The sequence below is a fragment of the Schistocerca gregaria genome, chromosome 8 (genome assembly GCF_023897955.1).
Source record: "Schistocerca gregaria isolate iqSchGreg1 chromosome 8, iqSchGreg1.2, whole genome shotgun sequence".
NCBI classification, from domain to species: Eukaryota; Metazoa; Arthropoda; class Insecta; order Orthoptera; family Acrididae; genus Schistocerca; species Schistocerca gregaria.
In genome coordinates this window covers 259,767,654-259,789,158 of record NC_064927.1, presented here as the reverse complement: position 1 = coordinate 259,789,158, position 21,505 = coordinate 259,767,654, and the positions used below count along the sequence as shown (strand labels likewise).

At 41.8% G+C, this 21,505-nt stretch overlaps 1 protein-coding gene across 1 annotated transcript in view; it reads left to right on the top strand.

Moving 5' to 3' along the window:
• LOC126284971 (hydroxyproline dehydrogenase-like) overlaps positions 1-21,054 on the top strand; it is a 123,891-nt gene extending 102,837 nt beyond the window's left edge. Inside the window, exons 8-9 of the mRNA XM_049984249.1 lie at positions 8,527-8,720; positions 20,799-21,054. Coding sequence (XP_049840206.1) covers positions 8,527-8,720; positions 20,799-20,977 — 373 coding nt within the window. The 3' untranslated portion in view covers positions 20,978-21,054. The remainder of the gene's footprint in view (positions 1-8,526; positions 8,721-20,798) is intronic.
• The last annotated feature ends 451 nt before the right edge of the window (positions 21,055-21,505 follow it).

Here is a 21,505-nt window from a genome sequence, read left to right as displayed (position 1 = left end):
CAAACTACATCAGACAAACCTGCCTAAACAGTCTAGATGGCTGGCTCGCAACTCTGATATTTTTTGCCTTACCTACTGACTGCCGTCGTTGCTCCATGTTCCGACTGCATTTCCCGGTATCCTTAAAATTTTCTTACCAGGGGCAGACACTTTCTTGTTGCTTACCGGTCACCACGTCTCAAACCAATGTTAAATAGTTTCGTCGGCTGCTGCCGAGACGGCTGTATTGTTTACAACTGCGCCATATTGTTGTTTACTCAGAGATATACGCTAAATAATCGCTACACAATTAACGAAACTAATCATCCAGCGATAATACACCCTAAGATACAAAAAAGCATTGCGAAGGAATTATCCGAATTTGACGGAAATAGGTAGAAGGGATGTACATGTATAAACAAACAAATGATTTCAATTTTAGGAAATTTATTCAAGAGAAAGAGCTTCACAAATTGAGCAAGTTAATAAGGTCCTCCTCTGGCCCTCACGCAAATGGTTATTCGGCTTGGCATTAATTGACAGAGTTGTTAGCTCTCCTCCTGAGGTATATCATGCCAAATTCTATCCAACTGACACATTAGATCGTTAAAATCCCGAGCTGATTATAGGGTTCTGCCCATAATGCTCCAGATGTTCTCAACTGACATTACCTGTGACATTCGTACGAAACCTGCTTTACTTGAGTGAATGTTCTTTCATTAGCTCTTATAAAACGTGTCGTGCATGGACTTTCCTGTAAAACAAAACATATTTTGAATATGATAATTCTTTATTAGTATTGTAAGATAATTAAAATTAGGTATTGGTTCATTCTTTTTTACAATGAATCAGTAATTGTGTACTGGATATATAAAGCTTTTACAAGTATAGTTTTTCAAGTTTATCGTTTTCTCATCTTTGCCATTTACTTGGATATGAAGTCATAATAAAAGTTGCAAAATGAGACGGTAATAACAGGAAAAAAAACAAAAATAATTTTTGTAGCGTCGGTAGTTTAAGAATCGTTTTAATAACAATTGAAAATGAAACATCTAATGACAAAAATAAATTTGGAATAAAATGATACCGAATATTAAGTGAGTGCCTTTTTGACAGAATGTTCCTTGGATAAGGCGAATGCAGCAGAGCAGACAGAGAGAAAAAGTATTGCAGATTAACATCTTGCCCCTATTTTAGCCATTAGATATGTCATGTAGCTTAGTGGCAGAAAGGACATCGAACGTTTCGGTCGTGACCTGTTTACAGAACAGTCCTGGCAGTAGCTTGAAGTGATTCATGGAAATCGCTTCAGAACATGTCTAACTGCAGATACGCTATGGAAACGATCACTGTTAGACAACGTATAATTTATCTGTTACTGATGGAGCATATGTGAGATCACGACCCTGTAAGTGCCACTCTTGGATACTTTAACCATCAAGAGATTACCGTTAACTTATGATTTTCCAATTTCACGAATACTGAATGGAAAACTAACCGTGGTTTCCGTGCAGTATTCATAGATGAACTGGTAACCATGCTTAAACCTTTTGCTCAGTGCATTGTGGATACACATGTCCAGCAGGAATTGTAACAAATGATGTTACACTCACAGTTAATGAGTTGCATAGTAATTAAAAGTTTGGTTGGTTAGATGGCAGATAGGAAAGGCTGTATAGTTACTTGTTACTTAATTCGAAGTTTTACATGTTTAATGTCGTAAAGTATGTCCTTTTTTCATTTTTTTTCTTTTTTACTTTCTTGTTTACATTTTTCCCTTAGACCTCTACATCAGTGACATAACATCATAAAAATCATTCAATGTGGTGAACTTTCTAAAAGAAAAAATAAGAAATCTTAGAACACTGAATAATAAAACGTCAAAGTGGAAATAGCGAAGAAAATAGTAATACTAAGAAAAATTCAACGCAAGTATTCATTTTTTTTTCCAAAGGATGAACAACAAAGAGGGAATGAGCACAGTGCAGTCATTTATGAGATTACATGTATAATGTGAATGAGGATTTTGTGTATTTTTATTGCGTTAAACGTAAATTTGTTGATTGGCTTTACAATTAAGATTAATTTTAAATAGAACTATAGATTGCCACTGTATTTCAGGACTCATCATTCGGCAGGAACACATGGAAGAATGAAGCAGAGTTACTATGTCCTGCACAAAACATAGCATCTTACTTTTTATTCAATTCGCAAACTGTTCAGTGTAAAAATGTAGAATTTGGGTCAGTGTGTTTTGTAAGAGTTACACTACGTTTTTATTTCAGTTTTATTTGTAGCAAATAATTATTAACACAATATATGGACAGTTTACGAACATGGGTTTTCTGTCGACGTTAGCGAATTTTCTACCATTTTATTGTTATTGAGCTTCGAAGAACGCATTATCTGATCGAAATAATACATCACATTTTCATATGCTCCAAAGCAGAAATCGGTCGGAGTTTTCCGAAAAGAGATAATTTCCGTTAAATGTGATGCACAATGGTCAAATTTCTCGCAAAGTACTAAGAGATCGCCTGTTTCGTTATCTGACTATATCAGAAAGTAACCTACTTTCGCCGCGCCGCTCGTGTTATAGTTGTGCACTTCGTGCTTTTGTATCATATTAACTTTTATTTTGTTATTTTGCATCATTTTCATGGCAAACGAGCTTGTATTATTTTATCATTGAATGTTCTTCCATAAGCGATGCCAGATATCTGAAAAGGAAAAATGATTCACGTTTTAAAATAACAGAATAGACCTGATGGCTGTACTGTGCAAAAGTAAGAACGTATGTTGATGAAGGTATTTTCCAGTGAACACATGGTGTGTCGTGGGGCAATCACTCTGTTTTTAAAATAATTAAACAGCTACGATCATTTCAATCGTTTATTAGATGACTGGTTTTAGCACTCTGAAGGTGCCATCACAGATCTGAAACGTGGCTTAACGTTTATAAAACCATATGGACATCATGATGATGGCACTTTCAGAGTGCTGAAACCGGTCATCTAATAAACGATGAAACGATCGTGGCTTTTCAATTATTTTCAAGGTATTTTCATTGGATAACATATTTATGCAAAAAAATCAGCTCTATTGCAGGAGAAAAATGCTGTTGTATATAACGTTATGTGCTATGTAAAAACGCAATGCGTGAAGTAAACAGCTACTGTTTATTCCGTTATAAATGTTGTTTGATGCGCCTGTGTTTTCGTTATCCAAAAAGTCGTAATACTTGAGCATAAAACATGTTCCATCATTCTACAACAGATTGAAGTCAACAATGTAGGTCTATAATTATGTGCATCTGGCCTACGACCGTCTTGAAAACCGCTATGGCCTGCGTTTTTTTCCAGTGGCTAGGTACTCGTGCTTGTTCCAACAAACGAATTGTGATAAACTGCTGCTAGAAGAGCAGCCAGTACTTTCGCATAATCTTCATAGAGTCTTAAAGCTATTTCATCTGGTCCTGATACCTTTTCACTGCTAAGCATTCATAGTTGCTTTTCTGTGATCGTAAATCTCAATTATCTACAATGCGTACGATGATTGGAAGGAGGGACCATATTACCGTTTTCCACAGAGAGAAAATTTCGGATTTCTCTTTATTATCTTCTGTTTCGTTCCCTGTATGGTCACTGTGTGAATGAATAGATGACTTCGAATCGCTTTTATGTAAGACTAAAACCTCTTAGGGTTTTTAATCCCATCAGTTAGCAAAATTTTACTTTCAGATTCATTGAACTCTTCTCTAATTAGTCTCCTTATCCTCGTTTCCGCTTCGTTCAGCTTTTGTTTGTCTGCGCGGTTGAACTTCTCTTGATTCTGTGATGCTCTCTTTGTTTACGTTGCTGTTTTGTAACCCGTTTGTTAAACCATAGTAGGTATTTTCCATTCCTTAAGACATTGCTCGAAACACACTTTTGTAAGACATACTGAACGATGTTCCTGACTTTTTTATATTTCTGCACCATATCTTCGTCCTCAGGACTGAATATTTGTTGTTGACTATTCGGGGACTCTGCAGTTTGTATTCTGTCTCACTACCTAAGGAAAAATATTTTCCTACTTCTTAGCATTCTTTGTAACGCCCATAGTCATTGTTGTTAGCACAGCCTTCCGACTGCCGTTATCTCCCTCTACGTTAACTGATTCGGTAAGTTCAGGACTGTCTATATCTAGGAGATCTAAGATGTTTCCTTCTAGACTTGGTTCTCTAATGATCTGCTCGAAGTAATTTTCGGACAAGACATTCAGAATAATACACACGAAGCGGTATCTCTGGCATCAGTTTTGATAGCATTTCTCTTCCAATCTACACATTGCAAGTTGAAGGCACCCCTTATTACAGCTGCATGATCGGGGAAGTTATTAACAATATTCTGCAAGTTCTCTCTGAAGCCCTCTACCACTACATCTCCAGACTCATGTGGTCGATAAAAGTATCAGAATACCACTTTTGACCAACCTTCGATGCTTAACTTCACCCAGGTTACTCCACATTCTGAATCAGCGATACCCACACCAGACATAATAGAACTCTTTACTGTAGTCAACACGCCGCCACCACTGGCGACTAACCTATCCTTGCGATAAATATTCCAGTTTGAACTTAGGATTTCGTTGCTGTTCACTTCCGATTTCAACCGACTTTCTGTTCCTAACACTCTCTGTGCGTTGTAACTTTTAATAGGCAATAATTCTGGCACCTTTCCTGAGATGCTCCCGCAGTTTATTAATACCACATTAATCTTTTCTGATGCTCCCGCAGTTTATTAATACCACATTAATCTTTTCTCTATACGATCTACGAGGATGATCATTCTCTGAGAATGGAGTGCATGATCACCATCTTCCCACACAACACTCGTATGTTGATCTCCAAATATTTGAACATGGTGCGCTCAGCGATCAGCGTTATTGTGATCCTGTACTCCTTCACCATGTGCTTCTTTTTAGGGGTGCTTTTGGCCCTGACTTGTTTTTTGTGGATGACAGTGTGCGACCGCATGGAACTGCGCAGGTGGGTGGTGGTGGTGGGGGGGGGGGGGGGTGGAGCCCTTGGGACGGGAGGATTTTCGGCGAATGGGCTGGTCTCCCTGTTCCCCCACCTTAGCTCCCATGGAGCACGTGTGACTCACATTGGGGAGATATAATGCAGGACGTCCACATGCACCAACGACGATCCAGCAGCTGTGAACCACGCTGGTGAAGGAATGTAACGGCCTGCTACAAGAACTTCTTACCAACAGTGGGACTAAGTTGCAGAGCATGTATTGCGTCTGTGATGATCACGCACCATATTAAGTACTGCCTTTTGTAAATGGCCAGGGGTCATAATGATTGTGCTGCCATCAATGTAATCACTGTCTTTGAGTAAAAGTGTTATTTCTGTTCGTGTCATTGTATATTTCTTTGTTGCCATTTGTGCTATGTTTCTTTAGTTCTTTTTACTCATGTACCAATTTTCATGCAACTATTTTTCTTGGGAACGATAAGTCAGGCGAAAGTTTCTTTCGCCTTTAGGTTACGTCCACACTTGCGGTTTTTGAAGCTGGACACTCAGCGTCAAAAGACGCCACAGTTATAGGCAGGCTGCAGAAGGCCGTTAGTGGCCACACACAGCGTCTTTTTCTGCCAACGTCCGACGGGAAGGCGCATCCTTAAGGTCACACGGTAGTCGGATGGGCCGGGGCCCCATTCCCTGCAGCAAAAGACGCTTCTCACATTGCGTTCCCACGTGAACCCAGTAGAAACCTTGCAGTGCGTCAACACAAAGTAGTGTGTGCAGTCAAGTGTTTCGTTACAGCTTTTTCGACGTGTGAGATGGAAAAAATTGAACTTGATAGCGAACGTATTATTTTAGAAGTTCAAGCTCTACCTTTCTTATACGACATTCAAAATGCAGATTATAAAAACTGACATAAAAGAAGAGACTGTTGGTTAGCTGTGACATCTAATGTTGTTGGTGAAGGTTGGGACAACATAGACGAAGAAACAAAAGAAGCCTTGCGTAGTATAAAATATCAAAAATACAATAAAATCCTCAAATTTTATGAAAGACATCTGGTGAATTACATTCGTTAAATTCAGTAAGTACAAGAAGTCACAATATATGCGCTTTATTGTAGAATATTAGAGGTGTCTTGTTATGCCAGCAGTCTTTTCCACTCAACAATGTTTGCGTATCGGTTTTGCCAAGGTACAGAATCTACGGTAGATCAGAAATATCCAACAAACTGATCTCTTGTGTGTGTTCCTTTCACAGTCCCCTTGTCCCCTGGGCCGAAATGCTGTCCAGACGACACGATAACGTATCTTCAAAGTTGTACCCATCGTTATCCCTCACAAAGTTGCGCAGTGCACAAGTGGCTTCAACAATGATGTCAACCAAATCGATACTGACGTCAATCGGACGGTGGAATGTACGCCATTTATTGGCCGAAATGCCTAATGCACATTCCATGTACCGCCTGACGCTCGATAAACGGTAGTTAAAAATTCTTTTAATATTAGTCATGTCCTTACTGGGGTATGGTCTCAGAAGGTTTTCACACAGAGCAAAGGCTTCATTTGCCAGAAACACATATGGCAGTAATCGACCAGATGTATCGTTTGGTAAGGGGGCTGATGGTGGTAATGGTAAATTGTTGGAATACAGTTTCTTGCAAAAATTAGTAGTCTTCAGGATGTTTGAATCTCCCTCGTGTCCAAAGGCCCCAACATCTATATATCTGAAGCAGTAATTTGCGTCAGCGACTGCCATTAAAACTATTGAAAAATACTTCTTGTAGTTAAAGTAATCACTGCTCGATCCCCATGTACTGATCACTCTAATACATCCCACGCAACGTGGAAAATTGGCTATTTTTAAAAACTCTAAATTAATATTCAATCAACCTTCTTCAGTTAATTGTTACATATATTGGCCTCCCGTTTTTTCTCAGATTTCTGAGCATGTGTCTCGAATAATCTTTGGAATTCTTGAACGTCCAAGTAGAAACTGGAAGTGTAGAGACCTGCTGGAAATGCCAGTTGCGCAATGCCTGTAATGAAACATTGATAATGGGTTAAAAGTAGAACCAATATTTATATTAAGTTTTTTTAAGGGAGGGTTGTGCAAAAAAAAGGAGAAGAGCATTAAGGATTGTTACTACAAAAATGTCATAATGCACGATGGCAAAAGTGGAGATTCATCAAAATCCAGGAAACATTACATTTATCACAAACTGTTGTCATTTCTCCAATCTTTATGTGTAGAAAGACAGTGAGTATTCCATATTTATAATGTTCGTGCATTATTAAGTTCCAGACTGAGCCATGCTTGGCCACAAATTATAAAATCTGACTGTGGACAATTACAGTTTTCTCTTTTTACCATAGGGCATCTGGAAATATGGCTGTCGATCTAACAGAAAGTACACAAAATGCCGACAACAACACTGCACAACAAGAAGCAAACACGACACCTGAAATACAACATACTACATCCAAAACCTCTCCCCCTGCTCGCACAGTGCAAAGGGAGAAAGTCCATTTCCAAAGAAACGAAAACACGACGAGTTTGAAAACAAGTTGTTGGGTGTTTTGGAAATAAGTGTGCAACAATCACATACTAAGGAACGTAGAACTAATGATCCAGATGGAATGTTCTTACTTTCGCAAATACCCCTTATTAAGAACGTTAGCCCAGCTGTCGAGATGGATTTTCAATTGAAAATTTACAATTGGTTCAGTCCTACACACATGCACAGCCGTCCAGAATTACATCTGAAAGTGAGCAACAATCATGTCAGTCCACAAGCAGCACACCTACAATGATCTTCAAGGAAAAAGCAGAAGATTCAAATCTGTCCTTTTATTCATTGTAAACAAATAATACAATAAGTAATAAAACTTCACTACCTCACAGTAATTGATAGTTTTTCTTCAGCCCTTACACAATCACGTAGTCGAGTGTTTCTTCAGTTTCATATGACTTAATAGACATCCTGCAGTACTCAAAAAACTTTTCAGGGTTTTCTTTAAGTTTGTTGTGTAGCAGATTGAATGTTCCCCCTCACTGATCTATCCACAATTAGTGGATGAGTCCAAAAACGTCTTTTTTGTCTACGCCGTCTCCGTCAAACCAGTAACAATGCGGCACATATTGCTGTTGCAGATTGTTTATTTAATACATTCAGCTCTCAATGCCGTGATGTGACCCAGGCAGGTCTGAAACGCTACTGAGCCATATATGGCCACATTCACGCCTTTGGTCGCTAGGAAGCGTTGCGCTGAAAGAATTTATATACATGGTCGAATGTGGCCATCACCAGGCGACTTTTGAAGCTGCTTCTTTATACGCTGAGCGTCCAATTTCAAAAAACGCAAGTGTGGCCGTAGCCTTCAGGTTTGAACACCAGTGTAATTCCGCCATAACTGACTTCAGAATAAAGTAATTTTGAACAAAGAACGATTCCCTCATATTATCTGTTGATATTTTTCTTTCTTGAGTTTTGGTGTGTTGGTACAGAGCGACCTCATCTTGTATATTCGCAGAGTACTGGATCAGGCCCTGGACTACGTTGCTGAGAACCGGAAGAGGCCCAGCTTTCTGGTGATTGCGACCCACAACGAGAGCGCCATCTACCACGCCGTGGAGAAGCTGGGGCAGCTCGGAGTGCGACCTGACCAGGAGGACATAGCGTTCGCTCAGATTTACGGGATGGCGGAGCAGATATCCGTACCACTGGGTAAATCCACTCCATCCATCGTGCTTTTTCTCCATAGCACACTTATCCCCTAGGAGCACCTGAGCATTCCCTAAAGAGTGACTAACAAGCGGACCGCGCCTATTCATCACCGATTTGTCCAAATTTATAGTACATGCAGGGCTTGGACTGAAATGAAATGATAGAAAGACGACCGCCAGATGTCCAAGTGTCTAGAAAAAAAATGGGATTTTTGACGCGTGCCGGGAGAGATGTGATCCATTTATGTTAAGGTAGATCCTAGCCAGCGGCTGGAGCAGCGAGAGAAATAGGGAATTCTAACTCTAGGATCGTATGTTCGAGCTCCTCGTACTGCAGATAAACTGCAATAATAGAAAGGAGGGGGAAACTACAGCCGTAATTATTCCCGAGGGCACGTAGCTTTACTGTATGGTTAAATGATGTTGGCGTCCCCTTGGATAAAATATTCCAGAGGTAAAATAGTCCCCCATTCGGATCTCTGGGTGGGGACTACTCAGGAGGACGTTGTTATCAAGAAAAAGAAAACTGGCGTTCTACGGACTGGAGCGTGGAATGTTAGATACCTTAATCGAGCAGGTAGGTTAGAAAATTTAAAAAGGGAAATGGATAGGTTAAAGTTAGATATAGTGGGAACTAGTGAAGTTCGGTGGCAGGAGGAACAAGACTTCTGGTCAGGTGAATACAGGGTTATAAATGCAAAATCAAACAGGGGTAATGCAGGAGTAGGTTTAATAATGAGTAAACAAATAGGAATGCGGGTAAGCTACTACAAACAGCATACTGAACGTATTATTGTGGCCAAGACAGATATGAAGCCCACGCCTATCACAGTAGTACAAGTTTATATGCCAACTAGCTCCGCAGATGAAGAAGAGATTGGTGGAATGTATGATGAGATAAAAGAAATTATTCCGGTAGTGAAGGGAGGCGAAAATTTAATAGTCATGGATGATTGGAATTCGATAGTAGGAAAAGGAAGAGAGGGAAACGTAAGAGGTGAATATGGAATGGGGGTAAGGAATGAAAGAGGAAGCCGCCTGGTAGAATTTTGCACAGAGCATAACTTAATCATAGTTAACTCTTGGTTCAAGAATCATGAAGGAAGGTTGTATACATGGAAGAAACCTGGAGATACTAGAAGGTATCAGATAGATTATATAATGGTAAGACAGAGATTCATGAACCAGGTTTTAAATTGTAAGACATTTCCAGGTGCCAGATGTGGACTCTGACCATAATCTGTTGGATATGAACTGTAGATTAATACTGAAGAAACTGCAAAAAGGTGGGAATTTAAGGAGATGGGACTTGGGTAATCTGACAGAACCAGAGGTTGTAGAGACTTTCAGGGAGAGCACTAGGGAACGATTGGCAAGAATGGGTGAAAGAAATACGGCAGAAGAAGAATGAATAGCTTTCAAAGACGAATTAGTGAAGACAGCAGAGGATCAAGTAGGTATAAAGACGAGGGGGTAATAGAAATCCTTGGGTAACAGAAGAGATATTGATTTAATTGATAAAAGGAGAAAATACAGAAATGCAGTAAATGAAGCAGGCAAAAAGGAATACAAACGTCTCGAAAATGAGATCGACAGGAAGTGCAAAATGGCTAAGCAGGGATGGCTAGAGGGCAAATGTAAGGATGTAGAGGCGTATATCACTAGGGGTAAGATAGATACTGCCTACAGGAAAATTAAAGATACTTTTGGAGAAAAGAGAGCCACTTCTATGAATATCAAGAGATCAGATGGAACCTGTAATAGGCAAAGAAGGGAAACCAGAAAGGTGGATGAAATATATACAGGGTCTATAAAAGGGCGATGTTCTTGAGGACAATATTATGGAAATGGAAGAGGACGCAGACGGAGATGAAATGGGAGACATAATACTGCGTGAAGAGTTTGACAGAGCGCTGAAAGACCTAAGTCGAAACAAGGCCCCGGGAGTAGACAACATTGCAATGGAACTGCTGATAGCCTTGGGGGAGCCAGCCCTGACAAAACTCTACCATCTGGTGAGCAAGATGTATGAGATATGCGTAATACCCTCAGACTTCAAGAAGAATATAATAATTCCAATCCCAAAGAAAGCAGTTATTGACAGACGTGAAAATTATAGAACTATCAGTTTAATAAGCCACAGCGGCAAAATACTAACACGAATTCTTTACCGACGAATGGAAAAGCTGGTAGAAGCCGACCTCGGGAAGGATCAGTTTGGATTCAATAGAAATGTTGGAATACGTGAAGCAATGCTGACCCTACGACTGATCTTAGAAAATATATTAAGGAAAGGCAAACCTACATTTCTAGCATTTGTAGCCTTAGAGAAAGCTTTTGACAATGTTGACTAGAATACTCTCTTTCAAAACCTGAAGGTGGCAGGGGTAAAATATAGGGAGCGAAAGGCTATTTACAATTTGTACAGAAACCAGATGGCCGTTAGAAGAGTCGAGGGACGTGAAAGGGAAGCAGTGGTTGAGAAGGTAGTGAGACAGGGTTGTAGCCCTGATGTTATTCAATCTGTATGTTGAGCAAGCAGTAAAGGAAACAGAAGAAAAATTCGGAATAGGTATTAAAATCCTTGGAGAAGAAATAAAAACTTTGAGGGCTGTCCATGGCATTGTAATTCTACCAGAGACAGCAAAGGACCTGGAGGAGCAATTGAACAGAATGGACAGTGTGTTGAAAGGAGGATATAAGATGAAATCAACAAAAGTAAAATGATGATAATGGAATGTAGCTGAATTAAATTGGATGATGCTGAGGGAATTAGACGAGCAAGTGAGACACTTAAAGTAGTGGACGAGTTTTTCTATTTGTGGAGCAAAATAACTGATGATGGTCGAAGTAGAGAGGATATAAAATGTAGACTGGCAATGTCAAGGAAAGCGTTTCTGAAGAAGAGAAATTTGTTAACATTGACTATATATTTAAGCGTCAGGAAGTCGTTTCTGAAAGTATTTGTATGGAGTGTAGCCATGTATGAAAGTGAAATGTGGACGATAAACAGACAATAAGTGAATAGAAGCTTTCGAAATGTGGTGCTACAGAAGAATGCTGAAGATTAGATGGGTAGATCACATAACTAATTAGGACGTATTGAATAGAATTGGGGAAAAGAGGAATTTGTGGCACAACTTGACTACGAGAAGGGATCGGTTGGTAGGGCATATATTGCGAGACATCAAGGGATCACCAATTTAGTATTGGAGGGCAGCGTGGAGGGTAAAAATCGTAGAGGGAGACCAAGAGGTGAATACAGTAACAGGTTCAGAAGGATGTAGGTTGCAGTAGATACTAGGAGATGGAGAAGCTTGCACAGGATAGAGTACCATGGAAAGCTGCATCAAACCAGTCTCTGGAGTGAAGACCACAACAACAACAGCAACATATTGTATTTATTAATAGTCTCATACAACGCACGAAAAGGAAAAGCAAAGAAAAATTTGAGGTTGCAAGTATATTTCCATGAAAGTATTGTATTTATAGCGCCCTCAAGGACGCTGTAAATAACTTTCCAAGAAGGGATTGTATTTAAAATGTCCTTCCAGACAGGTAAAGCCAACGGCCTTGCCGCAGTGATAACACCAGTTCCCCACAGATCAAAGTTAAGCGCTGGCGGTCTAGGCTAGCGCTTGGACGTGTGACGGTTCTGGTGTACTGTGCGCTGTTGCCAAGCGGGGTGCACTCGGCCCCTGTGACGCCAATTGAGGAGCTCTGACTGAAGCAGAGAGCAGTCTGGAGAGCGATGTGCTGACCACGTGCCCCTCGATATCCGCATCCAGTGACACTTATAGGTTGAGGATGACAATTTGGTCGGTAGGTATCCCTGGGCCTTCCGTGACCTGTTCGGACGGAGTTTAGTTTAGTTTAGTTTAGTTTAGACCAAATAGGTAAATCGACAATTCTCCTTAATTGGAGTCAATAGAAAAATCTTTTTATAGTCACTTATAATAAAGTATTTACGTTGTATCCTCTCCAGGTTGCCAGTACCAATCGACTTATAACCGAGCCATGTACAACCGAACGGCAAAAGAAGTTCTCGTGAAACGACGGGATATGAACCACTCGTATACAGCACAGTATACTCTTAACGTGAAACTTCCCCTTTTTAATGTAAATAATGACTGTGCTGATAAAACTTCTACGTTACTTGATTTTCAGACCCCAGAGTGAAACTGAATGTAGTGAGACTGTTTTCTCTTTATTTATCCCTTCATGAACCACATACCTCACAAAAATCTTAGATACTCGAACTACTGCAATACAGCGAGCGCCAATACTGCCAGCTAAATAAATGATTCTAACTACTGATAGGCATATAGTTTGCAAATGAAAGATTTTGATAAAGAACAATGTATTTGCCTCAATAGTGTTAAAAAGTCATAATATACACCGTATATAAATTCGTGACATCCAGTTCAACAAATTTCTTTTTTCTGACAGACATACGTCCAGATCGTCCGCTCATATAAACATCTCAGAACTCTGGCATCTCTTTCCCCACATCCACCTCCGCTGGCGGCTCACCTCCAACTGCCCAACGCTACAGGCTGTTCTCATCCAACTGCACAACACTCCACTGGCGAATAACTTCCAACAACGAGTCCAACGAGCCACAGACCGCACGGAGCACAGTCAGCGAATTTAATCCAGAACGCTGCATCGTGCTACCAACAAAAAACCTAAACAGCATACTTACAACCCTTTCTAGAAAATTATTACCAACGGTCTACGTTATGCCTACAAGAGAGCACTGACTCATTTGGACTGAAGAGTCAAAAACCGGTGGATGTGTTCGCGGCAAAGTATAGGAATGTCGTCTTTGTTCCACCAAAATCTGGAAAACTCACAACAGTGCTATACAAGAAAATTTTTGACTGATGTGATAAAGTCCTACTGGCAGGAGAACAAATTTCCTCTGTTAACTAACTCGTGGGAAGGATACACAAGTCCACAATTATACGATGAAATTTTTCGAGATGAAAAGTGATATCCCTCAAATTCATTTCACTAGAGGAACCCCGAAATGTCAATTGTTATGGTCATGGTCATGTAAAGAATTATTCGAAAATGCTCAAAATTGCTTTTATTTGAGCAAGAGAGAAAAAGAAATCACATCCCGAGAAGACTGCCTCAAACTACATTCCATTTAGATCAGAAGCTGTCCTCGCCAATATCTGACAAAGTCTGCTGCCAGACTGTACGATGCGGGAGAACCTTTTATGAATGTAAACAGTTTTTCCCTATTGAAACTTTAAAACAACCAGGTAACTGTAAAAATGCGACTTTTATAATGTGTGCAAGACGCCGAGAAAATTATTGCTTCCTCCGTTTTTACTGGGAACATCATCCCAGCACTTGTAAAACATAAACTGTAAAATAAGAAAAGTTATTTTACATACGAAGTTTTCTTCACCGCTTTACAATCTGTTCCTGGAAATTTATTTGTCATGACACATTTCGTATGCGTTTCGTTTTCAAGGATTTTTATGAAAATATTAATTAATACAATATACTGAGCATTATTTCGGCTTATTAACGGTGTAAGTAACGTAAAATATAAAAGGTAAATTCGTTTCGTCACGGTAATTCGAAACTACGGTCTTAGGTTTACCGTTCTCCACTCTTTCCGCTGCATCAACCGCAGCCTCGAAACCACGCTGAAGTAAATGGCTCATCTCTCCCACGATCCGCGCCATAAATGCTATCTTTTCCTAAACTCTCGGGCGCCTGGAAGTCCCACTTGTCATTGTCAGTTTCACTTCAGATCAAGCCCTGCATATACTATAAATGTGGACGAAAGGGGTGACGACGAGTATTCGCGGTCCCCTTGTCAGTCTGCATTTTTCCTGCAGCTTGCAAACGGAGTTACACCTCTCTCTCTCTGTCTCTCTCTCTCTCTCTCTCTCTCTCTCTCTCTCTCTCTCTCTCTCTCTCTCTCTCTCTCTCTCTCTCTCTCTCTCTCTCTCTCTCTTTGAGCTTATTTAGAGTAGTTGTCAATAATAAAAATGAATCGCCTGTGTCCATTCGCACGACAAAACTACACTATTGGCCTATAAAATAGCAACATTGGGAAGTACAGCAAGTAACGAAAATTTAGTTATTGTGCCTACTCAGCATACTAAAAAGAATGGACAATCAAAGTTTCAGTGATGTTTGGACGTAAAGGGTGCGAAATTTAGTACGCAGAGCAGGCCTTTCTAGCAGCAGCAATGGCTCCAACTGTTGAACTGAACTTGGATCAGATATGGGGACGATATTCCACGCTCCAGCTAATCTATCCCAGAGATTATCAGTCACAGTGGTGGGCGAGTGGTGGCGTGGCATGATCAGCTTTCCTCGGCTGAGAAGTCTGGAGAACGTACTGGTCAGGGCAACGGTTGAACACCCCCTTCATCGAGGTAGGTCAGGACAGTATGAAGAACCTGTAATTTTGCGTCGCCGTGTTGAGAGATAAAGTCACAGAGAGCTTGACGAAGGGACACAACCATCGGCCTTAACACGTCTAAAATGTACAGCCAGCTTTCCATATTACTGGCTATTCGAACCAGAAGTGATCCTGTTGTGTATTCAACGGAACCACATACCATCAGGCTATATGTTGGACCGGTATGATGATGAATGCAATCTAGAAACGTGCGTTCTGGTCGGATCATCCACACACGACCATGTCCAACGTGATGCTACATGCAAAATCTAGATTCGTCTGGAATTACAACGCGGTGCCACTATTGTGTCTACTGTTGCTGTTGGTCGCACAGCTGTCAGTGCGTCTATCTACCGCCGCACCAAAGTAATCGTGCTAACTGTCCATTGTGTTCCTGAACTGGCATTGTCCGTGTGGCTAACTGTGCCGCTGCAAACAGTCCTGAACGGCCGGGCAAACAGTATGCCAATCCTTGAGATCCGATCTGACGTTGCATATAACCCTCCTTAACCCACAGTTCGTTATCCAGTCGTCGGGTCCTGATCAAATGAGCACCAATATCTCAAGACAATAAACTACAGCCTTAATAGGCCACGATCCTGCTGCTGCCGAATTTGTCCAAATGGTTCAAATGGCTCTGAGCACTATGGGACTTAACATCTATGGTCATCAGTCCCCTAGAACTACTTAAACCTAACTAACCTAAGGACATCACACAACACCCCGCCAGGAATCGAACCCGGGAACCCGGGCGTGGGAAGCGAGAACGCTACCGCACGACCACGAGATGCGGGCGAATTTGTCCATCTTACATGATTCTCTCTCTCTCTCTCTCTCTCTCTCCACTCTCTGTGCATCTATCTCTGTCAACACATACAAACTATTGAAGTGTAATTTCTCAACAAGGAAGTAGATGCATAACGTCTTCATCGTGATGAAGTTGCAGTTATAATGCCCAGCAATGAATAATAATGTAATGGTGCTCGACCTGCATATCAAATCCAGATGGAGGAAAGTTTTCACCCATAAAGGAGACTATAGGGGTTGCAGCACAGTTCCTGATCATCAGATCTTAGTCTTCGCCTTGTGTAGTGGTGGTAAAATTGAACGTTCAGTTCAACTCAGTACATCGCGTCTGCAATCAGTAAAGGACGCAGTTCGGTCTGTCAAAATGTCATGAAGTGTCATTTCAAGCATAGGTTGTGCTCGCATTATCACTTAATGACAAAGATGATTAGTCAACGCGATGAAATGGCGTACAATGACCCCCATTTTGAGTCACAGATCACTGAAGACCTACTTCTTAACTGTCACCTGCGACCAACGCACCAGCTAGTGAACAGTACTTACATATTATAATTCGTAGGTACACCAAAGAGAACGCTGCGAAACTGTGCGCTCCCTTTTTGGAGACTGCTGAAAAGGCTATCTCGTCCCAGATCGTACAAAACCACCTCTTACGATTAATTTGATCTTAAACTCCAGAAACTGAGACAAACACACCCTTAAGACCCAAGCTAAATGGCTTTATGCACTTTGACACCTCATTAAAAGTGACCTCAGTTGAGTTTAAACCATCATAAAGGCGTCTGCCTCCATACCAACAAGAATCCAGTCACTATTTTCTTTGGATATTCCCATAAAGACGTGTTCTCGTTAATAAGCGTTGTTGTGGTACTGGGTGGTTACAACTGAAGTGCAACTACTTAGAGGTCCACTGTGGGCTGTAATTATCGTACGGCAGCGAAACTTCCAGTTTTGGCCATCATGTGCAAATTTGGCGCTGTACACAGCGTGATGGTAGAACATCCACGCTGTCATTTTAAAGCTATAACGTGATTGAACAGTATCGCTATCTAGAAGAGAGACCGTGCATTGTTTGTGAAACAGTTTTATGTGGACTGCAGCAATTACAGTGCTGTATTGGGAGTGTATCGCCGACTGGAAGGTCTGAGAACAGGTATTATCTCTTTAAATGGTTTAAAGAAGATGATAACGAAATTTAAAAAAAAGGTCAGTTTGATGTGGCAAGTGGAAGTGGAAGGCGTCCTATCCTGGTAGAAGTTGTTAACGAGGTCTTTGTTGCTGCAACTGACCACGCAGAAAGTGCCCCATGTAGTGGTAGTGGCAGTGCAGTGTCGCGATAAATGTGCACCCCATCGTCAACAGAAAGCAAAGTTTTGCCGTCTATATTACACCGGTACCCGTACCAGATCAAAACGGTGCAGCAACTGAAACCTCATGACGAGCAGCAACATTCTGAATTTGCTCTTCTTTTCTGGTACGAGTCGAAGTTGATGACATTTGAGTGGGTAATATTCCATGGAGTGATGTGGCACATTTTACACTGCTGAGTGCAGGGAATACACAGCGCTGCCGAATTTGGAGTCCTGTTAAAGTGGGTGTCGTGCACGAGGAGCACTTTGACTAGCTGTATGTGATTCACAGAATACACCCAGAGGGCCTGTCAGGTGCACCACTACGTCTCCATGTTATCGAGACCAACTTGTACAGCACATGATTCCTGCGTTTGAAAAGCACTGTTTTCACTCAAGATGCGGTAACAGTTCTTGTCATTCGCTCAACGAAAGATCTGTACGATGCAACATTTCACGAACGTGCCATCTCCAGAGCTTTTTCCAGATGCTTGGCCTGCAAGACCACCTGACCTGAATCCATGTGATTTTTGGTTCAGAGAATTTCTAAAAGAATGTGTTTACCGTTGACACATTCGGTCTCTACCTTATCTGAAGGCTAGTATGCAGGAACACGTTGCTCAGATTCCAATGGAATCGCTGCGAGAAACTGTTGATCACGTCGTTTTACGGTTGCGGCATCTCATCGACAATTCCGTTGCTCATGTCGAACAAACCGTGTAAGTGGCAGTTAGGAATACTACGAGGATAATCCCAAAAGTAAAGTCTACTATTTTTTTAATAAATACATAGACATGTTTATTTCTACAATGGTTTACATCACTTTACAGCTTGAACATTACGCTATTTTTCGACATAATCACAATTTCTGTCGATTCATTTTTGTAGACGCTGTGGCAGTTTTTGTAATCTGATGTCATACCAGCTCACCGCCATGCTGTTCAGAAAGTTATGAACCTCTTCTTTCACCTCGTCGTCAGAGCTGAATCGCTTTCTGGCCAAATGTTCTTTAAACCTAGGGAACAGGTGTTAGTCACTGGGCGCCAAGTCAGGACTATATGGTGGGTGGGTGATTATGTTCCACTGATACTGTTGCAAGATAGCAACGGTTTGCCGAGCGATGTTTGGGCGAGCGTTGTCATGGAGAATGTGTACGCCCTTGCTCAACATTCTTCTTCTCCGTTTGAGTTTTTTCAGAGTCTCATAGTATCTGTCGGCGTTAATTGTAGTCCCAGTGGGCAAAAAATCGACTAACAATACCCGTTTCCGATCCCAATGAACGGTCGTCATGACTTTACCGGCAAACTGTTTTTGTTTGAATTTCCACTGCTTTGGTGAAGAAGGATGCCGCCACTTGCGTAATTGTTGCTTGGTCTTAGGTGTAAAGTGGTATGCCCAAGTTTCGTCACCCGTTAGAATTAAGTCCAGAAAGTTGTCCTGTTCGGCTGCAAGGCGGCGAAGAAATGCGCGGGAAGCATCAACTCGTTGCCACATGTGGTCCTCAGTCAGCATGCGTGGCACTCATCTAGCGCCCACTTTCTGGTAGTTCAATGTTTCCGTTAAAATTGTGTCAGCGGTGCTTCGAGAAACCGCAGGAACCAATGTGCAGAGATCATTCAGGGTGATCCGCCGATCTTCACGCATGCTTTGCTCAACCTTCAACACTGTCTCCTCAGAAACTGACGGTCTCCCGCTCCTTTGTTCGTCGTGAATTTCACTCCAACCAGCTGTAAGCTCTCTACATCACTTACGAAGACTTTTGACATCCATGCACGACTCACCATACACTTCCGTCAATTGGCGATGGATTTCAATCGGCGCCTTGCCCTTTGAGCTCAATAACCGAATAACTGCGCGCAGTTCGCACTTGACGGTGACATCCAACGGGAGTTCCATTCTCAACGGCTGCCAAGCCAAGACCGAGCGCCTCAGCGGGGCGTGCGCATGTTTACACGTAACGTTAGCGACAGCCCCGGACGGTGCACAAGTCCCGCCCAATCACCCCCCTCCACACCACTCCATATCCTAAGCTCCGCCCACGGTGTGCCGCATGATCCAACGTCAAAGTTGTTCGTATCACAGATATGCCAGTCATAACAAGGGAGAAAATCAGTAGTTAGTACGAAATACAGTTTTTCCTGTACCATTGTGAAAAGAATTAGAAATATGTTTATTGAATATGCGAGTTGAAAAATCATCAATAAGAAAGAAAAATAAAAATGGTATCCACACTGTCTTCTTTATTTCATGAGCTTTTATCTGCAGTATATCAAAAAAATCTAATATTTGTTAACTGCAGTGAGCGCAAATTTCCGTCGCCTCGCGTAGTGTAAGAAATTCTGTTGGGAAATATTAATTGGTAGTATGTCCATTGTCTCGATTGTCTAAAGTCAATGTTGTGCATAAACAAGGCAAAGTCGATGTCTTCGTTTGTTTCTGATTACCTCATTAAGACTAAAGAATATAGGAGTGGGATAATGTAGAAATGCGTAATGCAAGCAGTCAGATATTTATACAGTGACATTCTTCATTAATATTTACCTGTGTAATGGGTGAATTTTTATTTGTGGACTCTTATGACTGCTTATAGCAGACACGAAATTACCTTGAGTTCTTCTTCAGTGTTTGAGAGCTTTAGAGTTGGCTATTGTTAAACATACAGTATGTACAGAATTTCGTCAGTGTCATTCCAACACATCTTATCGTACTTTAATGTCTGTTAGATATCAGTTTCGACAACAGTTGGCCACAACAGTCAAGATTAGGTACCTTTCGTATAATAACTTTATTGAGAGTGCATATCTATGTTTCATTTTGACAGTATTACACAAACTGCTAAAAAGTACTAACAGCACAGCACTGCTAGTATGAACAACCGCAGTAAAACAAAAAACGACGAACAAAAACACGACACCGACGAGGACTAGCTAAGATAATATTGATGCGCTCGTGGTTGGTGTGGCGTGGGGTACGTGTGGAGGGGGGTAAATGGGCAGGGCTTGTGCAAATGTCCGGGGCCGTCGCTAACGTTTCCTATGTTTACACACAGCGCGTGATGCACTATTTATAACAGTGTGACCAACTGCCACACAAACAGAGTTCTATACTTATAAAAAAGTAGGAGACCTTACTTTTGGGATTACCCTCGTATTCGTTTCATGCTGTTCACGTACCATTCCTGGTCCATTACATTTGGAAACTTTTCTCTAGATCTTTTTTGCATTCACAGCGCCAAATTTGCACCTGGTGGCCAAAATTGGAACTAATTTTTTCCATCATAAATCAGTCCCGCATTTACGCATTAGCATATCTACCAAGTTTTGCTGTCATACTATAATTACAGCCGACACCGGAACTTTGTGAACAGCTGCACTTTGATTATAACCAACTGACATGAATTACACTCCTTTTGGAAATGTTTCTTGCTTCGACTTAACGGAGGTCGGCGGCAGGAGGAAAACCGAATGAAGGTGGTGCGGTGTGTTCGCAGCCGCTGCGGGCTACACGGTGTACAAGTCGGTCCCCGTGGGCGGCCTGGGACAGGCGCTGCCCTACCTGGCTCGCCGCCTGGCGGAGAACCGATCCGTGCTGGCGGGCGCCCGCCACGAGCGCCAGCTGCTGCAGAGGGAGCTGAGCCGCCGACTCCGGCCTGCTGGCGCTCCGCGCTGAACGCAGCGAAGCGTCGCCGCCGCCACCGCATCCCGCACCTTGGTCTCCATTGTCTGTCAAATATGTAAATAAATACTTCCAACCGTAATGAAAATACACTGCCTGACAAAAAAGTGAATCACCCAGTCGGATGGCAATGTGATTTCCTAACCTTTCAGACCATAGGCCAGTATGCTAATGATGAGAACGTCCACCAGGGTGTGGTAGTACTGTAAGAGTTTAGTGTTGTTAACTGATAGGGATAGGAGGTTTGGTTGGATTGTCTGGGTGATGAGACCACTGAGGACATCGATCTCATTGGATTAGGGAAGGATGGGGAAGGAACTCGGCCGTGCCCTTTCAAAGGAACCATCCCGGAATTTGCCTAGAGCGACTTAGGGAAATCACGGAAAACCTAAATCAGGATGGGCGGGTGCGGGATTGAACTGTCGTCCTCCAGAATGCGAGCCCAGTGTGGTAACCACTGCGCCACCCCGCTCGGTTTAGTGTAGATACCCAGGCTCCTAAGGTATAAGAGTGGTGTGAGCA